Raw genomic sequence first — 12,673 nt, 5'->3', positions numbered from 1 at the left:
TCCTTTCCTTTTGAGATCTTTTTTTTTTTTTGGTAGCCTCCCCCACCTCATAAAAAATGAACGGTCTCGTACAATCCTTGCTGTAGATCTCCCTTGATATATCATGCGCATACCTCCTTTCAATTTTTCATTAACAGGGATGTAACAAACAGCGACTCATCCAAAGACGAAACAGATGACTTTAGACCGAGTCTGCCTGGAAAGAAAAGAAAGTCACAGAAACACGTGACTTTTGAAAACGTTGATAGCAGCGAACCAGACGACAAATTGACCAATAAACGTCGACGGCAGAAATCTGACACGATGAACGGTTCAGAAGACGAAGAGCCGCGGGTAAGTCCTGACGGTTGGCTGGAAGATGACATGAACTCGAGTGACATTGACCTTTGTGAACTCTTAGCTTCAATCCCGCGGGATATCCCGAAGAAGCCACCAACTCCAGAAGAGCTAGAAATCACTGAGATGGCAAACAGGCTCTCAGGTTACGATAACATGTCGTTTGATGATAAACTACAATATGCAACACTTACAAGGAAGAGTGAGCAAGACCCTGATATGACCACTGACGGTAAAGGGGCTCTATCTGACTCTATCAAAACATCTCGTGGCGAGGTGGGTGTTGACTACGATGATGATGGACAGGTCACGTGCCAAATGTGCGGCTTGTTTAAGAAGCGAAGCTGAAGCAGTACAGCGTAACTTGAGAACCATAGGTAATTTGTAATACCCAAGTCGAAATATCCTGAACCAATTTAGTATTGGACTGTAGTTTCGTAGTATTCAAAACATCAAGGTCGAGGGATTTTCAGCGCAAGCCTCAAGTTGAATTGAAGCTGATATCGCGTATCGACTCTCTGCTTATCTCTGAAACCTTAAGTGTCTTCACGCAAACTTAGATGCGTTTACCTGGGAAAGGCACTTCCTTTGCCGATTTAAAAATCGGCCATATAACTTTCTTGGTGCATCTTTCTATTACTTTCTCCAGTTCTGAAGGCGTCAGTGATAAGCAGAGGTGACTATACGTAGATTGTCATAGCTATATAGCTATAGTTATCCTACTCAAACTTGCGGAATATCTCCTGATTTTTGCCAACTCGGCATGCCGCCTCGTCGGCTAAGTATCAGGCGATATTCCGCACGATTTCGCAGGATAATTGTTAAATGACCTGCGCATGGAACAATGATTAGGGGAGGGTGTTTGACAGGGCAAACCAGTTCAACCGGTTTAGTATGTTAGTATGTGTGCAGTTGTTGTAAGGTTATTTATGTCTTCCCTTTGTTTTAGTTTTGAGAATTTTGAGGATACTCTTGAGTATTGTGGCAGAGGTCAAACTTACGTAGTGGAGCAGTGGCCTTACACTTTTAATAAGGCGTTGTTGAGAGTAAACACTAAAGTCGCGGCTATTTCGTGTATAACAAAACGATTATTTAAGAGGAGAATGATGTTCTCATGTTACTTTTCTCTACAGAGTCTGAATTCGTGAATCTTAGTGTTTTCTCCATTACCAACAGTAAGGGAAACGAATTAAGCTTATTATTTCACCACGACTAAAATCTAATCAACGACCATCTTATGAATCACGTTTTGGGTTTACTAGCAGTTGGGCCGGATAAGCAAAGCGCGCACGTGCAAACGAAAAGCCCGCTTGCTCGAGGCTGTGCCTGGGAAACCTCGTCCCCAGGTCTTCGCGGTATTCAAGAAGACCCTGGTAAACGCTGCGGACTACTCCACGAGGCATGGAGTCTTTTGTGACATGAAACACTTGATTTTCGTCTTCAGTACATTTTTCCAGAATCGAATATGGCTGTTTACCATGTTTGATCCCGGAAAAAGTGTACCGAAGACGAAATCAAATGTTTCATGTCATACTGCAGCGTCTTCTCCGTACCGCCATTTTCAATATGGCGAATACCATGGGGACGAGGTTGGAGCATGGGTATCCAGCGGTATTTTTGTCCACTGTTGTGCGTGCGCACCCGACAATCCCAGATACGAGGCACTGACCGTGGTTGTATTAATAATAGATATACATTATATTTATTGTGTTTTAATTAGCGATGAGTGTTGATGAAGCATTTATTTCATATACTGTCGACTAAAACAGGATGATTCTGATCACTTGTCGATATTTTATAACTGTTTCATTAGAAACTAGTTAAAAGTTTCCATACCAAAGAGTAAGTTACTCACAATGTTGTTCGTTCTTTTTTATGAGAACAGTTATGAAGATAAATTCCTTAGAAATAAGTACAGAGTTATGTAATTTATAAACGAAGTCTAAAGTGTATTTAAAGGAGAAATATATCTTTTGATAACAGACTTGCTTAAGGGCAAGGTTCCTTTATTGTTATCACAAAAAGAAATTTCGGTTATTTTGTATTGTATTTTGTTATTTCGGTTATTTTATGACAGATTTATACTTATGCAAGTTGTTAGGTTAAGATAAACAACACAACTGTATGTATAATGTATGTACATGTCTACACCTGGAACCTTGACTTTTCCAGAGACTGATTGGGCGAAATTATGGTGTAAGTTTTAGTTTTCGTCCGTGAAAAGGACTTTTCCGAGGGCAGCGTCCAAGGAGAGTGCAAAGGAAAATGCAGAGTAGAACATGTACAATGTATTCATTCCTTGAATAGTGGTACTGTCTTAAAACATGATTTATAAGCCTCGAGGAATGTTTCTTCATTAACTTCATATTTTCACAGTTAGCTATCAGGCGATAGTCCCTCGACAGTACATATACCCACATCATCATGGATCATCGATAATCATTCGTCCAGATTGGTAACGGGAAACTAAGGTTCCATTAGTAAAGGATATATTGTTTTCTCTGTGACATTTCCGTCTTAATTTAAAAGAGGAAAGAGTCAGTAAAATAATTAAAATAATATGTGTCCTGATAGATTAGCTGTTAATAGGCTCTTTGACTTTCATTTACGTCAGAATATTACGACTCTCAGAAGTTTCCATTTTAAGGTTTCCTGGACAAACTTCTGGGACAATACTTAAAGTTTACGACGCCTGTAAGGTGATTCTATTTGTCCTCGATTGGAATTAATTGCTTGAGGGAGGAAAGTGAGTGAAGTCTTTAAAACCACCCACCCCTACGGCGAAAAAATCAAGAAGTGCAACCAACTCCGTACATTGGCTCGGCATTGCAAAGGAGAGAAGGGAACGAGTGTGTTTCAATAACATACGTACGTACGTATGTATCTCGGGGATTTTCGAAAGAGTAGAGTGTGTCCCAAGGCTTTTGTCCAGCAATGTAGCCTTTTTAAAAAGTTTGTTAATTTTTGAATGAAAACGAAACATTGAAATTCAGAGGAACGTGGTTCAAATGGCCTATTAACAACTTATCTAACAAATGTTAACTATTTATATCAAATATCAAATTAATGAACAATTTCTAAAATTAAAGTAAATTGTTTTTTTCCAAGAACGTGTTTGAGAAGCTCCCTTGACAACTGTAATATCCTCACCATCAGGCGAGGTTGTTCGGAAGCCAAATACCAGTAGATACATACTCCAGGATTTATTAAAGGTCTTCAGTCTCCCCTACTGTGTTGTCACAGTTTGAAAATGTACCAAGTCAAAGTGTGAGACAAAAGGAGTTTGCAGAAAAGTCAAACTTTCAAATTCAAAGTGAAGGTTGATCCTGGATTAGCTTAATACTCATTACCTTTCCCTTACAGCCAAGTTTTTGGGTGTGGTGTACCTGTCTGTCATCGTTCTTGTTCACTGAATGGTAAATTTGTGTGCGAACTCTCGATCGATGTCGACGACTTTCAGACGAACTACGAGAAATCCCGAAAATTGAGAACTCTTTAAGAAACTCTCTCGCAGTACTGATAGCCAATGCTATGGATCAGACTCGCCGGGTGCTTGTGTTGATTTGAGCCGCTCAACTCACATATGTTCTGTCCATTTGAAGGCAGTTCGTGATTCTGTTTATAGTTGTAAGATTTGCAGCCAGAGCCATAAATTAGGCAATCAATTGCACAGGCCAGCTCGTTCTGTACCCATCCGATTGCTAAACGATGATTGACCAGTTGGTGATCGTGTCTTCTAATCCGACAGTGGAATTCGGCGTTTCTAAACAGCCCAGCTAAGAAACAAAAGCAAACTTTCAAGACGTTGCCTTTGTCTTGTCATAATTTATTAGAAAAAAACTTGATCATTAGTAAGCCTGCGAAGGCAGACGAATGTCAGATCGTTGTTCACGCCACAGGGAAATATCTAGCCTCCTTCGCAGACGCTCTTTTGGCTCGTCACGCGATCGTTCCTCCCCAACGTTGGGAGAAAAGATTGTGTGACGAGCCAACAGAGCGTCTGCAAGGGAGGTTAGGGAATATCCGACGTAATATAAGGATAAACCTGTCTGCATTCGCCGGCTAGATTTGACGGCCTAACGGATGATAAACTCGCTCGGATTCCGGAATGATTTGTTGATTGGAAATGTTGGTTTTTGAAGAGGGGGGAAACGGAAATACCGGTTAAAATTTTTGGAGCATGGACGTGAAACGAGAACATGAAACTATGATAGGGCGCCAAATGGGGAATCGAACCCTGGCCACATTGGTGGGAGGCGTGTGATCTTACCACTGTACCATCCCTGCTTTCCAAACGTTAGGTCCTAAAACCTGATGCGAGACAAAGCTTATGTTTGAATGTTACTCAACGTCACATTAGTTGCCTCCTCCCCAGTCCTTACTGTCTAGAAAATATAGGGATAGTGCAAGGAAGGATGGGATTGAAAACCGGAGAGCTGATTTTCTTCCTTCCTATAAGTCCTTGCTAGTGCTTCATTCTCGTTCTCAAGCCCCCGCTCTTCAGAGCCTGTAAAGGAGGTAGTGACGTTAAAACTTAACAAGGCGGTAAATATGTGAACATTGCTATCACTCAGCACAGTATATCCCTCACTCTGGTTCAACTGTATTTTGGTGTTACATTAAGTTTGGTTTTACACTGTATCAAACAGTCTTTCCTTCTACATCTGTACTGAAATCGGCGAGGCTCTTGCCGGTCACAGCGCATGGCATTGTACAGCGCGTTTTAGACCTTATCGGAAGCAGCCAGTCACAAGCGAGATTCATGAACAATGAACAGCCAATAAAATTTCTTTTGCCTTTCGTTGGACGGGGAGAGACGTTCGTATGTTGTTTCGTTTTGTTTTTAAATTGCCCAACATGTGTTGCTTATTAACTGACAAAGCCGGTCTCAAACAATAAAACAAAAATTAAACTAAGTAAAATACATTCCTTACCTCGGTATTTCTTACAGACAAAACCACATTTTTCACTGCAGTTGCTGAAATACCACAGTCCATCCACACCACGATATACACACTCCTCTGTATCTTCCGGTTTGTAGCTTGAGTTCAGCTTTGAAAACCTCCACACATTTCCGTCCACCCAAGATGGCTGGAAGTTCCCAGTGTTGTTTCGCAATCCAATATGCAAGCACGAGGAGACGTCTTTCTTTCTAAACGCCTCTTCCAGGAAATCGTACTCTTCTTGGCTTCCAATACTGACGAGACTTTCGAAATATTTATTGCAGGTCTTTTTGGCCTCGTACCATGTTTTTTTCCATTCAGGGTGGATGTTGTAACAGAATTGCAAATTGGCTATCTTAGAACTGCCATAGCAACCCTTTCTTAAGAAATATAATCCTGCAAAAAAAACTATAATTTTATGTATATGGGAAAATTATATTGGGAACAACTCAATTTTTTAATTTTTGACACTTAACCTTAATATTTTCTCCAACGAACATTTCGCAGCTATTTGGAGGGAAATAAATGATGGAGCACTGAAAGTTACTGTACTGATAAAAGGTCTGGATATATAGCAACAAGCAAGTTAAAAGTTTAGAAAAAAGACAACAGTTTTGATTTTAAAAGACATGTTTCGACAGCTCTTCTGTCATCTTCAGATTTAAATCGTAAAGTACAAAGCTGAATTTATAATAAGTACACTGTTACAGTTTTTTTTTCATTAGCATCTGTATGTATTTATTATAAAGTCAACGTTGTACTTACGATTTAATTCTGAAGATGACAGAAGAGCTGTCGAAACCCTTTTAAAATCAAAACTATTGTCGTTTTTCTTATACTGTACAGGTACAGACAAAATTAACTAGTGCTTAGATTTTGCTGTCGAACCATCGCATTACGGGAAAGAAATTACAAGAGACCGCTGTACAACCCTTACCATTCACGTCATTTGATACACGAAGAATTGTGTCATTAGTGAGAGCATAACGCCACAGGACCAATCTTGCAAGCTTAACGGACGAATATGATTGGACAATGGAGTTCAACTGCGTCATGGTCCCTACTTTCATTGACCAATTGCAAGTGCAGTTTGCATCAGAACAAGAAACGTTAGAAGTGACTTCTTGGTGTGCATCTTCCAACCTATGAACAACAATCCAACGACAGATCAGAATTGATAAATGATGTTCTGATTAGGGTTTGACGTATTATCCTTGGTGGCCTCGTACGAGTTTTTGCTTTTTAAAGTTTGTTTTCAGGTTTGAATTACAGAACTATTTCTGTTTTTTTATCATGTAAATAAAAGTCTACTGAACAATATGTGTATGAACATTGCCTTTGGAACGTTTATCGTATAACGCAAAAGTCCTAATATCAGCCCAGGACTTATATTCGTTTGAAGGTCTCATATAAGCTTTTGTAGAGGCTTATATTTAGAATTTTATGTTCTGCGACCTGCGGTGACAATTATTCTGGATCACGGTCCATCGCAATGAAGTTAGCAAGTTAAGCAGTTGCGATAAAAAACTTGAAAAAAACATTCACGATTGCACTGACTTCAAACCATGAATTCATGACCTAGCGCCGGAGGCATCAGGTACTCAGTTTAAGAATGTATCACGGACCAAAGACGCACGAAAATTCCCTATTGACTAAGGCTCACTAACAGTAACCATGGGAAAGCTAGATATAAGTGTAGTACCTTGTACCATTAATGAAGAGATGAACTTCTCCGGTGGAATTCCAAGTCAGCGTCACGTGATGCCACGTGCCCTCACCAAGACTCGCATTTACACTTTCCAAGCTCCAAATGCTCCCCAGTCCCACGCTTCTTAAGGTGGCATTTATTTCATTGTCATTTGTGCGAATGATGCTGAGCCCGCAATCACCGCTTCCAAATTCTATCAATCCTTGCATTGTGTTAGCTTCATGAAAGGCTACCCAAAATGCAATAGTGAGCCCAGTCTTTTTGCAGTATTCTACATCAATATAACAAGAGTTGTATCTCAAACCCAGATTTACCCACGCAACTTCACCGTGGAGATCTAGGGCGAGTTGAGGTGGATACCACGTGATCTCAGCGTCTCCTGTGAATAAAATTTTCTTCAGTAAGCGTTGAAAGTGTTTACTGTGAGATTGAATCACAAAATGAAAGCGATACAAAGTTCTCGATGTTGCTAACCCAATTGTCAAGTAGAGAATGACAGTAAAAATAGAATTAAAGAGATTTAGGACATTTAGAATTACGTTTACGGCACGCAAACGGCAGAAATTACCACGTGATCATGTTGTCCTATATTTGCCGCAAACTCGAGTAATTTTTTGTTAGCATCAAAGTTCAGAATTTTTTTTACAATATTCTCATTTGTGTACTAATTTTTATCAAGAATTCAGAAACGTGAATCTCAACGCGATCCTAAATTTCTCTATTAGTAAAAATTACTTCAAGTTATCACTCGATCCTTACGTTTGCCTGACTATATCACATTGCAGACATTTTTTAGCGGTAACAAGTAGGATACATCGTAATGGAGAGGTCGACACGAATGATTTCTGTACAAAACATTCCATTACCTTTTATTTTCCCTGTCCACATCTTGCTCCCCATGTAATCATACACACGCGAATTTCCGATCTCATTCAAAGGCCAATAGTGATCAGCCCCAGAATACCATGCGTGCGTCCATGGCCCCAAAAACAGAACCTGCGAAGAACTTATGTCAAAACCTGACTACTGACGTTTCACAGCATGTTTTAAAACTTTTGGGACTCCATACGTTCGGTTAATTAATTATATTGAATTGTCATAGCAAGACAATGGGTAAAATAAGAATTTACACATTTAATTGATGTGAATAATTTTACATTATCATATAATTTCATAAGGGATAATTACTGTTGTGTTCTCTTAGTACATAAACTAGAGGATAAAACGAGTGGATTAAACGTGGGTTTAAAGACAACACAACACTTATCCGGTCACGTGCTTTGTATTCCTCTCCCATCCCACTTCATGTAATATAGATTAATTGTCTTAGATGGCTTAAGAATAACTGACCTCGGTGATTTGATAATTAAATTAGTTTTACAAATAATGGGAATACGAGTGATTGCAATAACAAAATTGGACGACCTAGCAGCAGGAGTTCGATATATTTTATGACGAGTTTGACTACAGACTGAATTGGACGACACAACTTCCTGTTACTAATTATCAAGACCACTGCAATTTCAATCCAAGAACAAATGACGTTGACTTTCTAACTAGTTTTATTTTTGTCCAATTACTAAAGCATGACGCGCATGCTGCCCTATGAATGCATCATGTCTCCTGATAGCCAATAAGATTCGACAATTTTGTTATTGTTATGATTAATAATGGGAATAAAAATGGTAATAGGACTGAGTGGAGACCAATTCGGTCTCCAATCATTCGAGTTATTAATACAATTGTCCTGTTACCAATTTCACACGTCTCAGGATGTTTGCGTTTCAAAAAAAGGTGGACAATATAACAATTTTCTGTATATACGAACCTCAAAAATGATGAACTTCCAAGGCAGATTCCTCTTCGCGTTGTCCATTTACGGCGCAGAGTTTTGCTAAAATGAAAGCAATTATTATTTCCTGGAAGGAAAGAAAATGTTACGTTTGAGTCGTGTTTGTCTGAAAATTCACAATACTTTAGCCGACAGCGACGTTTTCATTGAACAGTTGTTTCCAAGGCACGGGGAGTGTTAGTATACTTACGCCCACTGAACACGGTAATTCATACGTGTCCTGATTCCTTGTCACTCATGCTTCTGTGAAGTCCAAGAGCTTGATCTGTGAAACTAAAAGTGTTTGCGAATTGCTGCCGGGCAGTTCACAGACGTCCGAACTGATAAATAAATACAAATCTTCACGCACTGACAGTATATTACAGCCGCTATTGACAGCAAGTTAAAACTAGTGTCAATTAATGGGAGGAAAACCCAGAAAGTTAATGATTACATTCATACAAGGTGTAGTTATATTGTAAACATTTTAAAAGGGTCCTTTTATTATTTTATTCATGGAGTTCGGAAAACATTTCCGCTGCTAAAATGTATTTGTGTTTGTTGCGCCGGTTCTTTCATTAAGTCAAATAAATTGGCTCGAAAAGCAGAAAACTGTCAAATCACCTGTGAATCAAACTACTAAAAAAACTTAATTATATTCACTGAAATTGTCATTACACCGATAAATTGGTTTAACTCTAATTAAGACTGAAATGCAAAATTCCTTTGTTTCCTCAAAGTTGTGATGTACATTGATTTGGATTATTTTGTCGGCCTGGAACTAGTTTCTCTTTTGTAAAATACAGGAAAAAAATTACTGATTGCTCATTACTTGAGATAGAGGGCATTTTTTCGTGGGTTAATTCTACTCAGATTTTTTCGGAATGGAATACGTAGAACGTTCGTTCCTTTAGGAAGGTTTTTTGGCAGAAAAATCGTCGGTGCACCGCCTTCCGTTCACGCTTTCGGTCATCTTGTGTTTTACAAAGCCTTGAGAAACCAGAACGTAAATTATTGTTTGTAATAATCCACCCTTGCATTTTTTGTACATAAAACCGGTCGAAATATTGGGGAAATGGTTCGCAGACTTGCAGTTAGAGGCTAGTGTAAAGTTGATTCGACAATCGCTTGTTCGTAGATATGTTAGTGTTTGCCAGGTCACCTCGGTCAACAACATTCTGTTCTAAGAATATCCATCCTTTTTGAAAGTTCTATTTCCGCATATTTCGGTTATACCGGAATAAAAAATAAACCGAATAGTTCCAAAATATGTGTCTCACACTTTGGACACAAACGCGAACGCAAATGCAACTGTAGCCTGTTTCAGGCTCGTTCCCCTGCTAGGAATTCCGTGCACGCATGCGCATTTGTAGTGGTTCTCCAAGGTGGCGAATAGGTTACACCAGCTTGCACGTGCGCCTACGTGAGCGATGTTTACAAGTGAGGCATATGAAAATGTAAGCGCAAGAAAAGGTCGCTTTTCTTTTCTTTTCACTTGTCTTCAATGTTTTCACGTACTTCACTTGCAGTTACGCCTTCGCTACTGTTTGCGTCTGCGTCGCACGAGTAAACCAGGCTTTTATTTTCTTTCTATCGCTCCTGATTGGCCGAGCACACGTGTCCACATTTTAGTTGGTTTCCTCATTTTATTCACAACAACAAACGCAGCGACTGCTTCAGAGAGATTGACCTTTAATGTAAGTTGTTTGTTCAAAAAAATGCAAGGCAATCGAATGCTTAATAAAACAGCAAAAAAATTCTTCAGGAGTAGGCGCCTGGTAGTTTCCGCAATCTCTTTCACTCCACTACAGCTTCTATAAAGTATAGAAAACAAAGTTTGCCCAAAGGCACAACCGCACTCATCATACTATTAATGGAAGGATAAACACAGGTCAAATTTAGTTGAAGAAATTACTCTGCAAGTTTCGCTATGTACTCTTCGTTTGCTAATTTTATCGATATGTGATTCACAGACTGAGTAAGCAATTCAAATTGGTTTAAAACTCTTCTTCTTAAAAATACACGCACGTCGGTAAACTTGTACCGCTACGCCATTCCACGTAGGAATCAAATCGATTCACGCCTGAACTTTAAATCATTAGATTTAGTTTTGTTCATGAATTTAAGTTGTATCTTACTCTGACCACGGTAACTAAATGTACATGAGAAACGTGTTTTCGTGTTTCGTTAGGTGAGTATTCTCACCCCGTGGTTGGGTTAAGAAAATTTTGCCCTTTGTGTTATAAACATCTAACTGCGATGAGTCGCCGTAGAATTAAGGATTAATTGTCACAGGTATTTTTCATTTGAGTTCTCACAAATAGCCCAAAGTCGTCACGTAGTTTGTCAAAACTTAGAAAACACGCATGAAAATTAATCCTTAATTCTACTCATGATCCACCTCATGCAATTACGATACAAATATATTAGTTCCCAACATTAAGTCTGCAGTTTCTGCGACTGTTTTTAGAAATTACGAGATAAACTTTTGTGGCTTCCCTTGCACGTATATTTCTCAGAATTTAAAAAAGCATAATTGATTTTTACTGAATGTTCAGTTTAGTTTCCTTTCATGTTTGAAATATTGTCCGTACACTAGTTTCAAGTTAGTAACGCAAAAAATCGTCTTTCTTGTTTCAGTGCGAGTATATTGCGATGTTTTCTTGTTGCATCTTGTCCCTGTTTCAATTGTTAATCGATCTTGATCTTAACACTACACTGATCAAATTCTCCCTGTGCCAGTATTCAAACAGTAATTTCGAAATGTTTTCAGCTAAAAGATAGAAAAAGATACCTTTTCCCTTCGTAATGATATTGTTTATATATAATGGAACTACGCTGATCGAATTTTCCTCATCAGTACTGAAATTGAATTTCCAAATGTTTCCAGTTAAGAAATAGAAAAAGATACCCTCTCTCTTTCTAATGAAATAGCAATTAGAGGCAAAATGAACCTTCTGTCCAGTTTAAAACCCACCTCTCTTCGTTCAGCTTACCCGCCCGAAAATGTCAGCGCTGTCTTGAGTCTCGATCCAGTTGACAGATAATCTAAGTAGTCAAAATACAGCACCAGAGACCGTATATATTCGGGTAAAAACATCTCTGCAATCCACGCCAATTAATTTGATTAACAATGATCGATAAGTGAGAATGAAAATGGAAAAAACGATGAATAGCAAGGTTTTTATCCTGTTTTATAAAAACAATTTTTAAGTCTTTGTTTTGTTATGACAGTTTGCTATTTAACTGGATCGATAACGTAAAGGAGGAGCCTTACTTAACAAAACAGTTTTGCAGGTGAACGCGGCAAATGTACAATAACAAAAAGATATTAAACTTCCTATTCTACCTGGGAGATAACAATTTCTTTCTTTCTGCGAAACTTTCTCGTTTAATTAACAATTCAAATGATTTAATATCTTACTTTTTGAAACATTTCCTCGTGAAAACAAAGAGGAAATTCGCAAGCAGTTGAAAAAAAAAATAAAAACTGACATCAATGGTTCAGTGTCAACCAAAGGTTTGGTTAACACATGCAAGTTATCCCAAAACTATGATAATAGGAATTCAAAGTTGATTTTCCGGACTGTTGTTGGTTGCGTGTCATATTGAAAGTTATTTTAATACCACTGCGGAAATTTACCAAGTCAATAATTCCTCATTTCCGTTTCAGTCTACATTTGTCCCTCGTAAACAAAGGACAACAAATTCAAGCCTATTTCGTATTGACTTCACCGATCGTTTAAATGTCATTTTCGTATCTTGAAGAAAATATGCCATGATTAATAAAAACAATGCGAATTTTTATCCTATAACTATCATCTTCATTTAAAAGACACAAAAATAGAAATTTGA

At 38.5% G+C, this 12,673-nt stretch overlaps 2 protein-coding genes across 5 annotated transcripts in view; one reads left to right on the top strand and one right to left on the bottom strand.

Annotated features, from left to right (window-relative positions):
• The window catches only part of LOC146464686 (uncharacterized), a 46,160-nt gene extending 42,714 nt beyond the window's left edge, over positions 1-3,446 (top strand). For all 3 annotated transcript variants that reach the window (XM_085129638.1, XM_085129637.1, XM_085129639.1), the window contains one exon: positions 138-3,446. In XM_085129638.1, coding sequence (XP_084985764.1) covers positions 138-684 — 547 coding nt within the window. In that variant the 3' untranslated portion in view covers positions 685-3,446. The remainder of the gene's footprint in view (positions 1-137) is intronic.
• Positions 2,060-11,922, bottom strand: LOC146464685 (uncharacterized). Of its 2 annotated transcripts, XM_085129642.1 has the most exons (8): positions 11,796-11,856; positions 9,030-9,112; positions 8,816-8,906; positions 7,854-7,983; positions 6,982-7,366; positions 6,217-6,422; positions 5,271-5,675; positions 2,060-4,112 (listed from the first exon to the last, which is right to left on the bottom strand). In XM_085129642.1, the coding sequence occupies exons 3-8, from the start codon at positions 8,861-8,863 to the stop codon at positions 3,832-3,834; spliced, it is 1,455 nt and encodes a 484-aa protein (XP_084985768.1). In that variant the 5' UTR covers positions 8,864-8,906; positions 9,030-9,112; positions 11,796-11,856; the 3' UTR covers positions 2,060-3,831. The 2 variants fall into 2 exon arrangements, with proteins under 2 accessions (XP_084985768.1, XP_084985766.1); XM_085129640.1 differs by lacking the exon at positions 9,030-9,112 and having other exon boundaries at positions 11,796-11,922.
• Between the last annotated feature and the right edge of the window lie 751 nt (positions 11,923-12,673).

This window comes from Pavona decussata, unplaced genomic scaffold (assembly GCF_977016875.1).
Source record: "Pavona decussata unplaced genomic scaffold, jaPavDecu1.1 SCAFFOLD_161, whole genome shotgun sequence".
Taxonomy (NCBI): Eukaryota; Metazoa; Cnidaria; class Anthozoa; order Scleractinia; family Agariciidae; genus Pavona; species Pavona decussata.
This window is presented reverse-complemented; position numbering and strand designations above follow the sequence as displayed.